Raw genomic sequence first — 20770 nt, forward strand, 5'->3', positions numbered from 1 at the left:
TTAGGAAGGGAACTGAAAACAAATCAGCCAGTATCATAATGCCTCTGTATAAATCGATGGTGCGGTCTCATTTGGAGTACTGTGTGCAGTTCTGGTCGCCGCACCTCAAAAAGGATATTATAGCATTGGAGAGAGTTCTGAAAAGGGCAACTAAAATGATTAAAGGGCTGGAGCACTTTCCCTATGAAGAAAGGTTGAAACGCTTGGGACTCTTTAGCTTGGAGAAACGTCGACTGCGGGGTGACATGATAGAGGTTTACAAGATAATGCATGGAATGGAGAAAGTAGAGAAAGAAGTACTTTTCTCCCTTTCTCACAATACAAGAACTCGTGGGCATTCGATGAAATTGCTGAGCAGACAGGTTAAAACGGATAAAAGGAAGTACTTCTTCACCCAAAGGGTGATTAACATGTGGAATTCACTGCCACAGGAGGTGGTGGCGTCCACAAGCATAGCCACCTTCAAGAAGGGGTTAGATAAAAATATGGAGCAGAGGTCCATCAGTGGCTATTAGCCACAGTGTGTGTGTGTATATATATATATATATTTGGCCGCTGTGTGACACAGAATGTTGGACTGGATGGGCCATTGGCCTGATCTAACATGGCTTCTCTTATGTTCTTATTTGGAGTTGAGAGTAAGCAATGAAGTGGCCAAATTTGCAGATGACACTAAATTGTTCAGGGTGGTGAGAACCAGAGAGGATTGTGAGGAACTCCAAAGGAGTCTGTTGAGGCTGGGTGAGTGGGCGTCAACGTGGCAGATGAGGTTCAGTGTGGCCAAGTGCAAAGTAATGCACATTGGGGCCAAGAATCCCAGCTACAAATACAAGTTGATGGGGTGTGAACTGGCAGAGACTGACCCAAGAGAGATCTTGGGGTCATGGTAGATAACTCACTGAAAATGTCAAGACAGTGTACGATTGCAATAAAAAAGGTCAACACCATGCTGGGAATTATTAGGAAGGGAAATGAAACAAATCAGCCAGTATCATGATGTTTTAAAAAACAGAAAAACTATTATCCGCTGCTTTTACAGTTGACATCTATGGGTAGTGCCTCTCCTCATTGGAGACCTCAAATAGGCTTAGTCGTCTCAGGCCAGCTGCTCTTTAGAAGTGTAAATCTAGAATCTTTGTTTTGTACCTGTGCATGGTTTGGATTTTAAAATGGGGAACCAGGTCACAGGAAAACACTAACTCCTAAACCAAAGCAGTACATACTGTAGTAGTCCCTAGGTTTCAGAACTGTGCAGAAGCCACAAAGTATATCTGTTTTCATTCCTCAAAGGAGCAGTGTTTCACGAAGGCATGTACTCATGGGATGGAGTGTTTTACTTTACACATCATTCAGAAGTGTGCAGCCCCCTGCCAATTTCCCTCTCAAGCACAATGGTCCCAAACACCCCTTGCACTGTAAGTACTCGATGAACCAGCTCACTATTTACATTTCAAGCCCCAAGTTTAGATTTAACTCTGCTGTTTCCTATTTCTAAGCTTTGGATGATTCTAAGAGCTGGGAAGGGGTCCGTGTTAGCTCCTAAGAACACCCATTCCATTCTGCTGTGTAACAGCTAATCAGACTTTTTACTGCCTAAACAATTGGTTCTGATCAGTATCCAGACCTCAATACATCACACACAGCAAAATTAAAATTCCCTATCCCTGCAATTTGATTATGAAATCCAAGCAAGCAAGAAAGTTAATGGGACATGTTAAACTGAAAATATACTTTTTAGCCCAGGGAACCACTATAAATGGTCAAGGTGGCTTACAAAACCACTATCAGAATAAAAGCAAACTTCCATTAACACACAACAGTTAAAATTCTATAAAAACCACTTCAAATCTGTTCTAAACTGGGAAAATTAGGATAGAAATGCCTGATGGCTTTTGGACAATGAAAATATATAAGCACTGTCTTTTAAAACTTGTAGTACAGGATATCTAAGCCTCTTGAGGTAAGCAATTGCTGAGAGGGCAAGCTTTGGAGAATGTCCTGCTGTAGCAATTGATCATTTCATAGGAGTACTTTAAACTGGGCTTCTCTAGGACCCCCATAGGTGGAAGCCTATTACAAATAAGCAATACATTTTAAAGCTCAGTCCTAGATTTTGCTATATAAGGAGTGAGATATCAGAACTTTTATGCTAGCACCATGAAGGAAAAATAACTCCCCGAGCCAGAGTATCAGTAGTCTCAAACTTAATCCAGCATTGTCTAGGACAGGCTGCTGTAGTTTGTATCTACCAAGTGCTCCCCAAAGCTTTCATATGCTGATAAAGTGATATGAAGCCAACACTGCCCTCTGTATTCACAGGCAAATGTGTTGAGTTGTCTTAACTGTGTCCTGCTTAGCTTGAACAGGATACTGCTGTAACTGCCACAGCTTGGACCACAACAGTTATAGGCAAGACCAGAACTGAGCTGCCAGTTTATTACATACACAATAGTGTTAAATACAGATTTTTCTCTAGTGGAAATGTTATTTCAGATTTAATCAACTCTGTAAATGAGACAGAATAGCAAAAGTGTCTTCCCATTTGAATTTTACAGACATGGAAACCAATTTATATCAAGAAAAGACAAGCTTATAAGGACTGTTGTTTTTGCATGTAAGTTATATAAAACAAAAATAGTACATCCTACACAGTAAGACTGCAACAGATACATCAAGACAGATACATTTTGGCAGACATTTGGTTTTGCTAAAAAGCCCTGGCAGCACAATGACCAATTCTCAAATACAGAGCTAAACACAAATCCTAGCGGAAATAAGACCACACATACAACATATGCCACTTTGCATATATAGGTATCCCCGAGCTATAATAAAAATCCACACCTAGAAATAAAACTCTCCTTGCTAGGAAATAATGATGCACAATATGTGGCAGGAGGAGAGGGGCAGAGGTAAGAGAACCAAAGAACAAGAAGCATACCATTGTTCCATGGTTATGCACAAAGCACAGTGCCATTTGAACAGTACTGTCAATTATAACAAATTCTATTCATTATGGAATACATTTATTTCTTCCATGATCTTTCAGTTCCCCTCAACTCTATACAGATTAGCAAATTCAGTAGGCTATAGTGTTGTGGGTTTTCCCATCAGCAGGGATACAATTCAGTCAAGGCTGAAGACTTTAAATTCCTACTGAAATCAGTGGGACTTCATTCTATGCTCCCCAAAAGAGAGATAGATGTGACTAAACTCCACTGCTTTAATGTTTGTCTTTGCTGGATCTGGGCCACACACAAGCTTCCAATAAAAGTGCACCCTGAGAACTAAACACACAGATATACAGTGGTATTCAAGAATGTCAAGCCAATCATAACTAAGTGCTCACATTCACAAAAGTCATGTCATACTGCCCTCTTCTGATATAGCCTGGATACAGTTCCTGGGGGAAAGTGTTATAATCAGAACCTGAAACTGTCAAATATCAAACTTGGCCAAGATGCATCATATTAGCTTCTAGCAGCAGGATGCATAGCTTGAAAGATAGAAAAACAGTAAAATAAGACTTTTTAAAAGTCAAAATACTGTGAAAGCATGTAGAAATGTCAATGGAATTCAACAGAACAGTTTTTTCACTTAGCATTTCTGTAAATTACTGCAGTTACCTGAAGTGGTCATGAATTAACAGTCTGGATGACTGAGCACAAGAAGTCTGATTCTGCTTTTCAAGATACAATGAACTTAGAATTCCAGATTATTAAATGTATATGTATTTAAACTTTTCTAAGCTACATGCGAGGATCAAATATACCAAATAAGTATATTTAAAAAACAAAGCAGTTACAGATTTTAGGGGACGTTAAACAGCTTTATTCAATCATCAGTCTTTTAATTGATATTTGGGGTGTACAAATGAATTCTGGTTAACATCCATTAATGTTTTCTACTACTGGAATTCCAGACATGTTAATGGAGCTGCTGTGAAAAAAATTCAGTTGTCCTGGGGATAGAAGCAAGGGAGAGAAAATGAATGCTTTTCTTAAAAAAATTGAACGTTGTTCCTGAAAATTAATATGCAGGGAAGATTCAAATTTTAATGAAAAAGTTTTAATGAAAAAAACCTTTCAGTACTGCTGACAAGTCCAAGGATTGTTGAGAAAACAGCTCAAAACCCAGAATACTTCATTGATGAGACTGTAACTCTCAAAATACCAGGCGACTAAAGTTGGATGGGCCCTTCCAATACCACCTAAACATCACAGTCAAACTGTGTACAGTTTTTTATATTTCCCATCATCATTTTTCTACCACCAGCCAAGAAACAGTCAGTTTTCTGGCAGTTCTCCATGTGGAGTTTGAAATTAGGAGCACTGAAAGTTACAGCAAGTGGGTTTTGCCAGTTAAAAATAGTCATAAAACATATCTTCCATTACCAGTGATTTCTCAACAGAACCTTCATTGGGATTTTTTTCTATTTTCTTTTCCACTCTCCTTTCCCACCTAAAATTCTCTTTTAAAAAAAGAGTAAACCAAAAGCTTTTCATGCAAACTAGGAAGAGTCAGTTCTTTAAAAAATGTACCATGTATAAGGTATTTTAAAGTTTCTCAAGGTCTAAATTAAATTGTAGGTCAAATCTCCAAGATTTTTCTTCAGTTTAGAATCCTTTTGATGACACGATCTCTTTTATACCCAACATTTGCTCTTCTGTATGTATGACATGCTATTTTAATCTTCTCCCTGCCTCTGGGAACAAATGTTCTTCCTTTTCTTTCTTGGTCTGCAATGCACTCCAACACTTTTTTGGTCTTCCATCATTGGTAAGAGAGACTGGACCAAGTTTTCTTGCTGTTGATGAAGCATCTCTGATTTGGGATGACAGAAGGCACATGACTTTCTCCTGCTTTTGTGCTCAGAACCCACCAGAGCCTGATTCACGGAATCATTCGCGGACACTGAAATCCATGCAAGGCCTTCACTTTCTTCATTTTTAAGCAATCTCATGCTGCGTCTCACCCTTTGAGTACTACTGGTTACGCTTCTGAAAGATTCCTCTATAGCAATCAGGACATCATTTAAGAATCCAGAATCGTTTATTGTTTGAGGCGTACAAGGTAGTTCTTCCATACTACCTCTAGGAACACAAGGATTGTTTCTAGGTGTTTCAGATGGAAAATCATCAACACTGGGGAGGTAGCGGGTGGTTTTTCTGCTCCTCCTTGAAAATCTTTCAGAATTCACACAGATGCCACCTCCACTTGGCTGCACTACTGCAGATTCTGCAGTAAGTAAAGCTTCTTTACTTATTTTTTCAGCCATTTTTTGTAGGTTATGTAATCCCAGTTCTTTCTCATTCTCACAGTCATTTTTCAGCACCTGTCCATTTAAGGTATTTTTTAAGTCTTTGGGAGAATCATTACCAGGTGACTCCAAAGGAAATGTGATTGGTATGTCATTTGGGACACCATCTTGCAGTTGTAAGAATAAGCATGACACAGTGTTAGGTAAAGCATCTTCCTTCGCAGCACCCGAAGTGGAATGCAGACAACTGCCATACTCTTCTGTACTACGTAATATATTATTTGTCTCTTCAGGTGTTTCATGTACAAGGCTGGAGCAGGAATGATCTAGGAAAGTTACAATTAGAAAAGAAGCTTGATCTTGTTTTAACTGTTGAGTTCAGGTAAAGACACAGGTTGAATTCACACACAAGCTTTTCATCAGGAGGCCTTAACTTACCGTATTTTATTTATAATTTAGATTTTTATACTGCCCGTCTCTGAAGTCACAGAGCTTAGGGCAGTTAACAAACTGTACAATTTAAAATCCAGTTAAAATAACAGCAGCAACAACAGCAACATGCTACATGCTGAAGAAATAGTAGGGGATGGGAAGAGAGTGCCAGGAAGATGCTTCCCATTGCTGTCCTCAACCAAAAACCTGGTGGAATATCTCTGCAAAACTGCATAAGGTCTCATGGGGAATGGATGTTATTTGGCAGAGAATTCCACCAGGTGGGAGCCAGGGCTGAGAAAGGATAGTTGGACATTGTTAGGGCTGGGGATCACCAGAAGGTTGTTCTCAGCAGAGCATGAGATTCTTCAGGGGATATACCAGAGGAGGCAGTCCTGCAGATATGTGGGTCCCACAATCTTGAATCTGGCCTGGTACTCTACTGGAAGTCAATGCAGCCAGCACAGCACAGGCTGAATATGTGCAATCTGTGGCACTCCCATCAGGACCTGTACCACCAAATTGTGGACCAGTTGGGAGTTTCTGTATCAGTCTCAAAGGCAGTCAGTGTAAAGCAAGTTACAGTAATCCAGTCTGGAGATGACCGTCACATGGATTACTGTGGCTAGGCCTTGGCCCTCCTAACTAGATTGAATTAGTTTGAATTCTACCATTTTTATGTCATCACGTGCCAGAATTAAGTCACCAGCACTTTCAGAGTTTCTCACTGCAGCTTAATTTTAAAGTGTTTTCACCTATAACAGTTTGTATAATCAGTTTAGCAAAGTACAAGTCAATACAAAGGGCTATAGTTTGATTCTTTCATAAAACTCATTCTTTCATAAAGCTTAACTACTTTGATATCATACAGGCAATGTTCCCTCTAAGATGCAGAGTCCTGTTAGCAAAAATTCTACTTTGTGAGCTACTAGTTATTAAAGTCGTGAGCTACTGACATTAAAATTGTGAGCTATTGCATAAATTATTGTGCTCTATGGTCATCCTTCCTGAGCTAAGACAAAAATATGTAAACTGGAGGCTAAAAATGTGAGCCAGCTTACGCTAACTCAGCTTAGAGGGAATACTGCATACAGGGCTTAGGCACCCGTGGGGCAGGCTGCTAACTACTAAGGGTTACTGGAGAGACCTCAGAATTCAAATTCCAAAGTCCACAAGTAATTATTTTTAGGAATAAGCTGCACATATTGTTGCAGCATCATTGACTTTCAAATTTCAGAGCCATGTGATGGAAAAAGACACTACTGCTTAGGCCAGCATGCAACTTACAGTTTATCACTGATTACAGAAAGCAGAAAAGCAACCAATGGGTACACACATACCAAAGATGGGACCTGATGATTCTGATGTGCTTTGATAAGATGAAATAAGGGAGGTATCTTCCGTCATCTCAAGAATTGGGCTCAAGAGAGGCTTCTTGGATACAGTTTCATAATGTCCATGAAATACTTTCTGTGTCTTTTTTCTCCTTTTCCTCTTTCCAAATGCTTTGCGCCTAGGAGCCTGCAGATATTCAGAAGACAGCATAGAAAGGTGTATTTCACTGGCAGTGGATGTAGTGACAGCCATTAGCATAGATAGCTTTACAAAGGATTGACCCATTAATGGTTATTAGCCATGGAGACTAAGGGAGACTGCATCTGGAAGCACTAAACCTCTATACTGGTTCTATGAAGCAACCTGGCCTCTAAAGCCCTATTTCAGGGGTGGCCAATGGTAGCTCTCCAGATGTTTTTTGCCTACAACTCCCATCAGCCCCAGCCATCAGCCATGCTGGCTGGGGCTGATGGGATGGGAGTTGTATGCAAAAAACATCTGGTGAGCTACCGTTGGCTACCCCTGCCCTATTTGTTAGGCGCCAACCAGTAGTCCTGGAAGACTATGCGAACCAGAACGTGAGAGATCACTAGGCTAACACAGCAGGGCATATTCTCATATTCTTAGAAAGAAATGTTCAAGATAAAGTCAGCTGGAGATAGTGCATTCTGTTATTTTGTGTGTGCACTAAAGAAAATATAGGATCAAAGATGAAAAAGTTATTTACCCAGGTATTAACCTACTATCCCTCCAATACAGCATTTAATTCGTTTAATATTTTAACAAATGACAAATTTAAGAATAGCTGCCCTGAGCAGGATTCTCTAATCAAAACAATCCTTATTTAAAAAATTGATGTTCTGAATATATTCTACAAATCCAGTAGTAACTCCAAGCGAATTAAGTTGCATGAAAAGTCCACAGACAGAACTTAACTCCTACATCTGCAATTTAAATGTTACTTACAGGTGTTTTTTTGGAAGCAGACTTTGCTACAGAGTTTTCATTTTGGATTTTTCTAGGATTTGGGACTCTATTGGTAGTACGAGTCCTCCTGGTTCGTGTTTCTCTTGTAAGGCTGATGCTTGTTTCTTCTTTGTGGACCTGTTAGTATGAACCATCCATTAAAGTCATCAAGCAGTAATGTACGTGCTGATTGTACATTATATATAAAAAACAGTAAGCATGTTTATATACACCATTACCCATGGCTAGAACTGAGAGAAGGGAAAATTAAAATCCCTGTTTTCTAATAATTTTACCAGTTTTTTTTAATTAAGCAAGACATATCATCAATTGTACATTATGATAATTTCAACACTGAAAGACAATTTTACCCACCTTTTTAGCAGAGGACCGAGTGACTCTAATGCATGTAGAATGGAGATCAGGAGAACTTACTTTTGTTTCTAAAACAGAGAGGAAAAGTGCAGATTACATCCATATGTTGATATTGCATCCCAGACATGTTTGCATATGGTTAGTTCAATTCATAGCATGTGATGGGCTCTTGACAAAGCCTTTAACTGAAAGACTGAAAAATTCTTGTAGAAACATTCCAATACCTATGTAGGTACTTCAGAGCAGATATGGAGGATTTTTGCTTTGCAGTGTAAGAAAAATATGTGATCCTCAATCTATGTCTACAGCAAGAGAATATCCATTTAGTAAGTGTCATGAATTTTCCTTTGTAGACTATAACTATTACTATATTGAAGTTCCAGCTTGGCATTTAGCTTCACAAATGATAAACCACAGTTAGTACATATTCAAAGCATGAAAAAGAGCTATTCACAGTCAATGCTGGGCAGAAAACAACATTGACAGCCAATTAATAAGATACTGCTGTGGCATGAAAACTATTACAGCAAGGTTCTGCTCCACATCACACTGGAAACAGAAACCATACTGTGACCCTTGCCAGTCAAATGGGCATAAGTAACCAGTGTCCACTGGGCCACCTGCTCATTACTTAATAAGGCTGACCTACCATGGGTTTGAGGCACAATGAAGCAGCTATTACTTCCCAAAAGTAACATGTAACTGTACCATGTCTGCATTGACCTTGTGATGATCATAAAATATATATGCACACACCTTTATCTTCTGTATCATCTGAGTTCACAATAGATTCGACAGTAGAAACTACCTCTGATGTCTCTTGAAAAGCACCCTGTATTAAAAAGCAAAAATTCAAACATGCAGTTTGAGCAAAACAAACTTGCATGGTACAAAATACTGAGGGCAAGGTTAATGTACTTTAATTGAAGTACTGCAAACCAACCCCACATTAAAATCACAAGCCTGTCAGCATCTAACAACAAACATTCACAAGCCTGAGTCTTTTAGTCTTGACTTTTAAAAAATATGCTTTCCCCCCCTTCTTTTAAAAATGCTTTTTATTTTGGAAAAATGTTTTGGTGAGCTCAAAAGCCAGCAAAATGTTTTGTGTTATCAGGTTGGCCCTAATAAAATCGTTGCATGGTTTTTATTCTGGAGTTGTACAGTCTACAACTTTAGTTGACTAATTCAGTTTCAAAATCTGAACATGTTGATAAAGCAGTTATTGACATGACACAACCTTCTGAGGCAATGGTTCACTTCAGTCATCACACCAAACAACAGCTGCCATCAAGCCACAGCTTGCAACCACCATTGTTCAGAATCAAGTTGCAATCTGAGCTCCTAACTTAAAAGCTTTAGGTTTTAAAGTTGGTTGTCTGTTTTCTGCTTACTCCGTGCACACATCTCCAGTTCAGCCATTGCACACCAAATCAAAGCTGGGAACCTCTCCCATATCATGATTTCTGATTTGCCAATTGATCAAAAGCCATGGTTGGTTAATTCAAACCATCATGCAAAACTCAGTTAGGCTTTACAAGCTATGGTTGTGCCAGTGCTAAACCCTACTCAGGAAGTCCATGCAATCATTCCAGTATTCAAAGGCATGAGACGTAACAAAAACAGAACTTCTAGTGAATGCACATACAAAAGAAATGCTGTTAACATCAGCTGCTATCTAACAAAGAGAAATCTGTTAGGGGGGGGGGGGGAGAATTCAAGAGTTAAAAACAGTAAATAACTGCTTTAAAGATTTTTAAGTGAGCTACATCACTTACATCATCGTCAAAGTTTGGTTGGGATAAGGGTTTCTTGATGGGAGCTGTGTCATTTTTTGTTCCAGACAGACTGAATGAGGCTTCTCCACTATGCATTGGAGAATCTACAGGTTGAAATATGTCAAATACTTTCACATCTTCCTCTTTGTTGTGTGCCTCCATTTTGACAATTGATCTGGTACTTCTTTCTGTAACATATTATTTGCATGTTAAAAATTCTGTTGACAAATCCTTTGACCATTTTATGTTCTGCATTTTTACTAAAACAGTACTCAGAAACAGTTCTGTCTAGGGGCTGGGAGGGGGATTTTGAACCTGTTTGCAGTGATCCACAGCTTTGGAAGACTGATGGTTCTTCACTTCCTTTTCTTGTATTAGTATAAGCAAGATGTCCCTATAAAAGAGCAAGCAATAATATCATTATTTCAAATAATGCTTTTATACATTGTCTTTTTCCATTGGATCAAGTCAATAGTTACTCCTAACTGAATAAGTAACACTTGTTGATTGATTGGTATACATGGGAAAGTATATTGATCGAGTTATGCACCACTGATCAGAATAAAAGCTAAGGCTTGTAATCTAAAAGTAAATCTACAACAAACCACATAGTACTGCTATGTTCAATTATTTCATAGTAAAAGCTATTGCTGGCCATTAAAAATGGCAAACTCCAACAATGTAAACAATTTAATTATGAAAAGGCCCAGTTTTGAAAATATCCTACACAGAATCAGTTCCTAGAGCACAGAAATCTAGGCCACAATTTAGAAAAGTGGAGGGAAAAAATGTAGCTTCCTCCCACCCATACGTTAAACCACACAATTACTGCACAGGAGCACTTATCATAGATAACTGTGAAGTCTAGAACAGCCACCTCCACATATGTTTATGAAGTGTAGTGCTGCCTAGCAATAATTTCACAAGTCTATGATTTATCCTGAAAATAATGCAGCTGTAACACTTCATATTTTATAACATGGATAATGTGCCTTGAGATATTACATGAACAACTGGTCAAGGCCTTTAAAAGTTCCAGTTATTGAGCTTTTAAGGGACAACGGAAAGCAAATTCAGCAAGGACATAAGGGCAGATTAACATAGCATTTCTCAAAGTTCACAGTTCTATCTCTCTCCCTCTCCCCTTTGAGCTATGGGTTCAGGATGGAAAGCGATCATGTTGCTCATCTTTTCCTAACAAGTATAGAGTCAGTGGTGGACATCACATATCATTCATCAACTGGCTCTGGATGAAATGAGTGACTTTGCATATAACACAAGGAACTAGCAGGACCTGACTTGCCCCAGATGGCTCCTATGGGGCACCCTACTCAGCATTAACAAAAGAAGGGAGGACATGGTCAACTGTAGAAAATACATTAATCTGTATTTTAAGAGGCTATCAGTGCAGCATTTTCCAATCACTGCATGCACAATTCAAGTGCTGGATGTCTAGAAGAGACTGGACATCCCAATAGTGCTGTTGAAAGGTGACTGGTACAATATCGAGACTGAGCTGGCCAAGTGGACTCTGAACTTATACTGAAGCTGAAACATTTTTTGTTACCTACCATATATCTTTGGAAAGCAGAATGTTATAAACCTAAGGACGCTCACCTTTGTATCTTCAGCTAATATTTTTACTGGTGTTTTCTTCAAAACAGAACGAAGATTGGAACTATCGTGGTATGTTGAAAGAAAGTGTCCCTTCTGCAGTGGGGTAGTGGAAGGCTTGGTCTCATCAAATATTTCCAGGCTCTGTTTCTCTGCAAATCTGACCTTCTTGCAGCTTTGTTGCGATGCAGTACTGCTATTTAATTCTTCATTAGTGTTCTGAGGCCGGATACCTTAACAAAAAGTTATCCAGCAAGTTAGTAAGTTTATTTAGTTGTTTCTGCTATTAGTACTATAAAAGCAAATTCTTACAAATACAGCACTAAAGAAAACCAGTGATTTAGATATAGCAAAAATGAGGTAGCATTTTATTGTAGGGCTGCCTCAGAAGATAGAAGCACATTCCTGCACAGCAGTGGAATTATATGCTACAGTTCACATCTGGTTGTCCCCTGCCTTGTTGACAACCCCTCATAATGGTTCATTTTGGGGAGATGCTATGGCTTTTGTTCTGACAAGAAAGAACTTTCTGGAGGCTTATAAAGAGTTAGACTTCAAGACAGTGTGTGGAAAGTGGCAGTAGGAGAAAAGAACTGATTGAGGAGTTCTGGTCATTGACAGATGGCTGGTGAATCTGTAGAGGCTTCATAACTTTTTGGGAGGCTGGAGCAAGTGCCAAGGGCAGTGGCTCCAGGTCCTTAGAGAATTTATATTATAAGTGCACATTTTGGGGCTAGACCTCTAAGCAAGGAAGAAACCCTGTTTCACACACAAAAATGCTTACAGGGCTGCAGAGAAAAAAGCTGCTGATCTAGTGTAGTGGGGAAATGTATTTTCAGAAGGAGAAGAGGAACTCAGGATTACTTCTGCTGAGGACAGGGAATGCACAGGAAGTTTCTTTAAGGTGGGAGGCATATTCAAGGTGGATTACAAATACTGAGTCAGTAGAGTCAACAAAAGAGGACGTTCATACCACTCCCTAGCTACCAATGAAAGGATGTCACGAATCACAGGCAGGTGGCGGAGCAGCATCATGTTATACTGAAGGATAAGCCTTCTGAAGTTGCCACTAGCAATTTACCCCAACTTAAGGGTTCTGCTTCTAAAATTCTGTTTACATTTGCAACAATATAGATCTTTTCAGTAATAAAAACATTCTCAGCTTACAGATACACACCTAAACAGCATACTCAAGACTGCTACAGCACAGATGCTGACTGCAAATTTTGATGCAATACTTCAGAGCAAGAAATATCATTTATCAAACAGTATTAACTACAGGAAATACTGTTAATGTTTTAAATATATTTGTATTTTGAGTAAAAAGCAATATTGTTAATTGGATTTGCCTATATCCTTTATATCTCTGGTACCTGGCATTGCATTTTATGGCGCACACAGCCTGGTGCAACAAGGTGACATTTATGCCAAATTCAGCCTTGTAACAAATTACATTCAGGAGGAATACCATTTAGATCAGGCTGTAAAAAAGTAGCAGTTAATTCTTACCACATGCTGTGTTTGAGATGCCTGCAGCTGGACTGGCTTCCAACAGTAAACATCGAGATTCTAGAGTATTTGGGTACGAGATTGGAATTTCCTAGGAGTAGCAATTAAGACTATTCAGACTTGATGCAACATTTTAATTTACACAACTGAAATACTGACTGCACAACAGAGACAGAATAGAAACATATGGGGGTGGGGAAAATGGGTCTTGTAGGATCTTCTGCTGCATCAGACAATCTACTAGATTTGACTAGTTTTCAGGGCTGAAAGAAAGCAAAAACAAGGAACCATCTGCTCTATGTCTACTGGTTCTCCTCCTGAGAATTATCAAATCCTTCTTTAGTTGCTTTAGTTTCTAGTATAATGTGAAAGTGGAGGTGGTGCCCACTGCAGTGAAAGAGATTTCTTTCTAACGTACTCCCAAGAGGAGGAAAATGGAAGTCAGATGCTCCAGCAGCAAGGCCTCAAGAGGAAGCGAGAGGTTTTCTGACTGCCTTGTCCTTGTAGTCACCAGAAAACAAACATAGGCATAATTCTCTCAATCTACTTCTCTGCACAAAGATGTGAAAATAACATCCACAAACCCTATTTTATAAAGCTGCAAGTCTCCAATATGCTTTGAGGGGAAAAGTTGGCCAATAATGTAGTTTGGAAAGAAGCAATTTTTTTTTACTAAATTTTATTTAAGGCATAGCTTTTGTGGGTGCATACACTTCTTCAGATACAATGAAATGAAAATTACCAGTCCTTTCCAGTCTGTTCTTGAAGACAGCTCCCCAATCTCAAATAACTTCTCACCCACAATAATACAACATCTAATTTGACCATGGACACTGGCACCAGAGCTAGCAATAAACCAAGATACCAGCTTTGCTGCCACATACACCCAGACAACAATCACTGTATCTAACAACATTAACTACACCATCTCAGGCTTATTCACATGCTCATCTTGTATATCCATTAAATGCTAACAATGCCATTCAGTTCTCTACATAGGGTAAACAGGTCAAACCTTACGCTAAAGAATAAATGGACACAAATATAGACATAATTGAAGCCATGTTGGATCATGCAAATGGCCCATCCAGTCCAACACTATCATACAGTGGCCAAAAAACCCAAGTGCCATCAGGAGGTCCACCAGTAGGGCCAGGACACTAGAAGCCCTTCCACCAGAGCACCAAGAATACAGAGCATCACTTGCCCCAGACAGAGAGTTCCAGCTGACTTCAAGAATCAACAAGACTGAGAAACCCATAGCAGAACACTTCAACCTTCCAAGACATTCAATGGGTGACCTTAAAGTAGCTGTTCTATTGCAAAGGAACTTCAGGAACAGACTAGAAAGGGAAGTTGCTGAGTTGCAAGTTATTACAACACTCAGAGCAAAGGAAATCCCCAGGACTTAGCAGGGATATTGGTTTCTTATCTCACTACATATGCTAACCTCATTCAATCCTTACTTCTGTATTCTTACCAAACAGTAACATGGACTCTGGTACCAAAGTCTGCAACAAATCAAGATGCCAACTTTGCTCTCATATAGATCCTAGCAACGCCATCACTGGACTCAGCAACATCAGCCAAACCATCTCAGGTTCCTACTCCTACTCATCCTCTAATGTGATTTATGCCATCATGTGTCAGCAATGCCCTTCCACTCTCGACATTGTCAGGTCAGAATTAATGGACATAAGTCTGATACCAGAAACCACAACATTCAAAAACCAGTGTGTGTGGAAGGGCATTTTAACCTTCCAGGGCATTCGCTTGCTGATCTATAAGCAGCAGTTATCTTACAAAGTAATTTCAAAAAAAAATTAGAGATAGCTGAATTGCAACTGATAACAAAGCTCAAGCCAATGCATCCACCTGGACTGAACTGAGACCTAGGTTTCCTGTCTCATTACCAATGCTGATTTCTCCACGCCTACTACCTCTCTGCATCACACCTAATCCAATCACTTTCTATTGTCATTTGGCATCTGAAATTACTCCTTTCCAATATATAGGACAGATGCACTCACGTTCTAGCTGTATCTGAAGTGAGCAGTGATTCCTGAACACTAATACCCTACAAATTTTGTTAGTCTTTTAAGATGCTACTGGACTCTTATTCATTTGAAATTCACAGAAACCAAGCAAGAACATTCTTGACAAAAGTTTTTAAGAACTCAGAAAAAATACAGATACTATTATCCATACTCACATACCTGAATATTAGCTGAACTTTTTTCTCCATTAGTGGATTTACGGTTTAGGGTTTCCTCAACTGCCTTATATTCTGATGGTCCCACCTGGTCCAGTTGATCTTCATGTGATCTTGTGTCAGCTTTCTTAACTACAATTAAGATATTTAAAAACGCATGCAGTAGTATAAACACATGAAGTTGCCTTATAACAAGTCACAAACATACTCTTATCCATTTTGCTAAATATTCAAGTTGACTGTGGCTTTCCAGTGTCTTTTAGGCAAAGAAAGTTCTTTCTCAAGAGTTATTTGAGATCCTGGACCTGAGCTTGAACTGTAGACCTGCTGCTCACAAACCAGGTATTCTTTCACTGAGCCATGGCCTTCCTCCAAATGTATATTGGCACACCAAGTGTTTCAAACTCTTATACTTCTAAATTATTAGCACAGGCAAAGCCAAGATGAAGGCAAATTGATAAACTATGTAAAAAAATTCTACTGAAATCTGGTGTGCAGTAAAAGTTACAATCCTAAACAGAACCAAACCTAAACCATTAAGTTCAATGGACTGAGAAAGATATTTCTGCTTAGGATTGCACTGCTATGTTACAATGATGTCAAATTTTGTAAGTTGCAAACACTACACATATTTTAAATTAGGATTTGCTTACTTACAGGTGTAAGGTGTATGGATAATTTCTTCTGCAGCTTCTTCAAGTGTCTTAAAGGATGACTGGAAGGCAGCTATTTTATCTTTCAATAAAGCATTTCGTTGAAAAGGACTGGCCTATTCAAAAACATAGTAAAGAGATTTCTGAACCAAACATTACAAACAACAAAAACCCCAAGATTACCTTGCAGAATGGCCTTGGTTTGACAGTATTAATCCTCACACCTTCCAAGGAGCTCAGGAACAGTACACAAGAGGTTATTACACTTCACTTTCACAATACAGCCACATGAGAGGGGTCAGGATGTGACTTGCTGAAGTTACATTTATTTTATCTTACAAAATTTATACCCCAGTTTTCTGTTCTCTTAAGGGCCATCCTGGTGGCTAAGTGATGGTTTAAACCTATGCCCCCCCCCACAGTCCAGATACAACACTCTAACCCACACCAGCTTTCAATTATACTATATGAAGGAAAACTTATTTCTAAAGCACTCTACCATACCCTCTAACTTGCTATTTGCCCCATTCTGTTATACTTCAAGTGTTTAGCTTTATGGTTATCATGCTATTACCTACTGGAACTTACAGTTATCTATTTCCTTATTAACATTTTTTAATATTTTAATATTTAATTTCACTAATGGTCCTCTTATGTCCTTCAGTATAACAGCTGGAGAAACAGCAAAACAGACTTTGGCTTACCACTGCTGTGATAGCAAAATTTCCATTCAACTCATTGACAGCAGAAGAGACAGACTTTGCCGATAGCAATTCCACAGGACTGGTGTAATGGGCTGCTTTCTTGCAAGAGACTTCCTCCACAAAAGCTCTCATCCCACTAACACCATTGATAATCAAACAATTTGTATGGTACCTTTCCTCACATCACCGTTGGGAAATGGGCAGGATTGATGGTAAACTCAAATTTTTATCAGCAAAAACATGAGGATCCTTGCTCATGATCTCAAATGTTGCTCTATACCATCTCATATTTAAAAGTCAGCAGTATGTATTTTTGCCCAGGATTACCTCCATCACATATTTTCAGCACTCAAGCTAGACTTCACAACATCCATTTTCAAACATCTTCAAGCAAGCCATTTCCATCCTACAGATATCATACTCTTACCTGTGAGGGAGAATCTGCAATCCCCATTCTCTTCCGGTGAGAAATATATCTGATAAGAGCATTATTTTCCGGAGAACCCCGTACTCCAATTGTAGATTGCCGCCTTAATTTTGTTAATACACTCCTGGCCCTTCCTGAAAGAACAGTGTAATGAACTTAATAATTTAGGCTCCAAAATAATAATAATAATTCATGTTCCAGATTCTAATAAGATGACTGAACCTTCCTTCAGAACTCTAAGTGTTGTTGGGATTCTGGCATATTTAGAAATGCTCCCTCTGCTAATTAGTAACTCCTGCAGAGCAGTTTCTGTTCCTTGGAGATCTGACCCTGGAAGATAGTCTCAGAGTCTCTATCCCTCCTTCCTAGTTTTCTTCCCACAGTCAACACTAGAAAAAATGGTTTCTTAATGTGCACAGGGCAGTTACTCTACCCTTTTTTCACTTCAGCATGTCTCCATGCTATACCAGCTAAGCATGAAGAGGGCCTGTTATCCTACTGGATAGTTATCATGGATGACTAAAGAACACCATTCAGAGGTGCTTGAAGGTAGTAAGGGCTAAAGTTTTTAGACAAAGGTTTTTATAGTAATAGTGAGGTTTATTTGGTTTATGCCTGTTGTGGAAAAAATTAAAATTGGTCCCCTTATGTCAACCCATGTCTTTTTACTGTTGGACGCATTTGCAAATTGCTTGCTGCCAAAGTTTGTAGATTTAGCTGCTGGTAAGGAGAAAGTAGGTCAGAAAGAGAGTTCATTTTAGGAGAACTTAGAGTAAAAAAAAAAGTATTCTGGCAAGAAAGATGGTTCTCTGAGATGAGAAAAATCAGATAAGGGAAGAAGTTCTCATCAGATCTCATTTGTTCTCCATGCACAGTGAACTACTCCTTTACAGACAGTAGGCCAGTGTTCCTTATAGACAGTAGACTAAAGTCCCACTCCTCTCTTATACCAATTCAGAAGAAAATTATACAGTAGTGAAAGAAAAAATACCAAAGCTGTCAGGTACAAAACAGTCTTAGCCCAATTTCTGTAAAAGATTGTTCAGCTGAGATTAACTTCATAAGATCTGTGGAAAGAAGAGCTGTAGAAGACAGCTCAAGGAAGGAAAGATGACATGAAGATAGAGATGTGAAAGAACACAAGGAAGGATTGCTGAAGGAAAGGGGCAGTCTTGTGAGCTTGGGTGATGGCAGGTGTGCAAAAAACATCTCAAGAAAAGGGTTTGGGGAGGTCAGGTTGCCAGACTCTGAGGGGTTGTATGGATGGGGAAATTCTAGCAGCTCTTGCTTTTACCATCACCACAACATTATAACCTAGCAATTTTAAGGAGTCAGTGAGGGTAGAAAACTTACAGAGTACTGAATCTGACATATAGGTCTAAACTAACCAGCATACTATTTGGCTGAAGGCTTCCAGTTACTGCTGCTCAGGACATCACAAATGCTCAACAATTCAGATATTAATGCCAACATAAATGCAGAATGCCAAATGCACACGGAACACCATATGAATCTATTCTGGACATCCCCAGCTCTTACCTTGATGTTTTGTAAAAGATTCTGGTGTAATTCTAAAATCAGCTGCTGTCAGAACAGAAAAGTCTACAGATGATGTTTTTGTTTCTCCTTTGTCCTTATTGGGAGTTAAAGAATTTGAATCTGGCAAAAAAGATGACTTATCTACATGAAGAGGGCTTTGCAAGCTGCTCGACATCATAGAGAATGTGAATGTATTTATTGGTATATTTTCTTTTGCAAAATTTGATGAGTGGTTTGAGGAGTGACAGTCTTCCTTTTTCGCGCTGTTGAAGCAGACTCCATGTCCCAAATATTGATTGCATTCTGAAAGCACCTTCTTATTACTCAAGTTCTCCATTGGGAAAGTCTTTGTTACTTTTGATTCATTAGGAACAAAAATTATTTCTTGAAGAGCATTAGCTCAGTCACCAGTCCTGATAAGCTACACTAAGATGGTGCAAAGATGTAGCTGGTCTGCTTTTGAAAGAAAAAGTGAAAATCTTAGCCAAGAGCAATGCAACTTTGTATTGTTCAAAATCAGAAGATACAGTTATTAATGGACACTATAAAATGTTCCAAATAAAGGTAGGATCTTTTTAAGGCCATGAATGAAAAATATAAACATGGAGGAAGGTAGGCTAGTAAATTTCTGAGGACTACTAATTTCTGTGGTTTTATTTTCCAGCCATGTAAAGATAAACCTCTGCATAGATATTTTAAGATCACAGTTTGCCACTCCATATTAATTGAAGTCAGCAGCAAATTAAGACAGGTTACCTAATACTTACCAAACGACTGATTTAGCACTTTCTCTCTGTGGGCATGGTTTTTGTTCTCCTAGCAGTTCTCGCTGGACCAGTATGGAGACTCTGAAGAGAGTGCTTTGAAGCCTGCTGTTAGGAAGAGAAGGCCAAAGTGGCAGAAAAAGTCACTCTCCATCTCTCATCAGTGAGCACTGGCAGTGTTTGGGTTGTGAGGAATCCTGTAACCACCCTGGTTGCCTCCCACCCTAAATAAACACTGCTAGCCTCATGCTTCCCTTCCGTGGCTGCTGTCATCTCTCCAGTCTTCTAAAGCTGAGATCTCATGAGCAGCTTTAGAAGAAACCATCCACCCTTTTAAGTGTTCAGATGTTTCCACAAACACAGGGGTTGTCCTAGATCTGTAGAAAGATATCCCTAGCGCCTCCCCAGCCTGCCTGGCTCAAGTAGTGCGCAGTTCCTGCTCCGTTTTCCCCCACCCACAGCTGCACTGCCTCGTCTGACTGGTCGGCGGCAGGGTGCGCTTCCCTTCCCTCTTTCTGGCCCCACATATGCCAACCCTCCACCGGCTGCCTCCACCACAAGGAGAAGGGACGACCCGGAGTCCCAGGACATTGGTGAGCCCACGGGGGTGGGACAGGACGATGCCGCCTGCACTCAACAAAACACCGTGCTGCTTTCTAAAGTTTGGGTTTCCCCACAAACCTGGTGCGGGGCGATACTCCAGTCACGGTACAATACTGCTTCGCTGCGTGTTCTATCCAGCAACGGGCGTCACTTACCGACTTCTTCTCCAGCTCTCCATTCAAAATAACCACCTTTAGTATCCCTCCGCCACCACTCTCGCTTCCCGCCCTTCGTCTTCTTCAGTCCCGACTATCAAGGCTACTTCGCCGTCACATAACAACTCCGACCAGGCCTCTTCCGCGAAACCTATACATACGAACTTCTAGTTTAGCTCCGCAACGAGTTCCGGCACAGCGGGTTGATAATATTTGCGTCTGCAATTTGAAAACGCTAAAGAACCGCGTGACTCTCTCTCGACCAATCAGAACCAAATATTAACCTTTATCGCCGGTAAAAGAAGGGCGGCGTTACTACAGCTGCCCTATTAGGAAGTCGTTTTTCGAAATCGCGTCTCTATAGGCTCTCACTTATCAAGTCACGCCTCTATTTGCTCTGAGGAGCAAAAGCTCCTGGTCAAGTCGTCTTAAGACGAAGAAGAT

The 20770-nt window shown here is 39.7% G+C and overlaps 1 protein-coding gene across 2 annotated transcripts; it reads right to left on the reverse strand.

Annotated features, from left to right (window-relative positions):
• Nucleotides 1-3808: 3808 nt before the first annotated feature.
• CDCA2 (cell division cycle associated 2) lies at nt 3809-20732 on the reverse strand. Of its 2 annotated transcripts, none has more exons than XM_060251031.1 (15): nt 20327-20732; nt 19572-19676; nt 18805-19257; nt 17266-17399; nt 16139-16250; nt 15486-15613; nt 13270-13360; nt 11764-11993; nt 10462-10540; nt 10147-10334; nt 9125-9200; nt 8369-8436; nt 7994-8131; nt 7033-7213; nt 3809-5586 (listed from the first exon to the last, which is right to left on the reverse strand). In XM_060251031.1, exons 3-15 carry the CDS (start codon nt 19139-19141, stop codon nt 4688-4690), a joined length of 2661 nt encoding a protein of 886 aa, XP_060107014.1. In that variant the 5' UTR covers nt 19142-19257; nt 19572-19676; nt 20327-20732; the 3' UTR covers nt 3809-4687. The 2 variants fall into 2 exon arrangements, with proteins under 2 accessions (XP_060107014.1, XP_060107015.1); XM_060251032.1 differs by having other exon boundaries at nt 20250-20396.
• Between the last annotated feature and the right edge of the window lie 38 nt (nt 20733-20770).

This window comes from Heteronotia binoei, chromosome 12, assembly GCF_032191835.1.
Source record: "Heteronotia binoei isolate CCM8104 ecotype False Entrance Well chromosome 12, APGP_CSIRO_Hbin_v1, whole genome shotgun sequence".
Taxonomy (NCBI): Eukaryota; Metazoa; Chordata; class Lepidosauria; order Squamata; family Gekkonidae; genus Heteronotia; species Heteronotia binoei.

Excerpts from the sequence above, each read along its gene's own strand:
- CDCA2 (XM_060251031.1), bottom strand. The coding sequence starts at position 19,141 with ATGGAGAACTTGAGTAATAAGAAGGTGCTTTCAGAATGCAATCAATAT. Across the intron at positions 8,437-9,124 it reads AGATGATACAGAAGATAAAG|AAACAAAAGTAAGTTCTCCT; the intron begins GTGTGTGCATAT and ends TCTCTGTTTTAG. Across the intron at positions 8,132-8,368 it reads CTCGGTCCTCTGCTAAAAAG|GTCCACAAAGAAGAAACAAG; the intron begins GTGGGTAAAATT and ends TCATACTAACAG.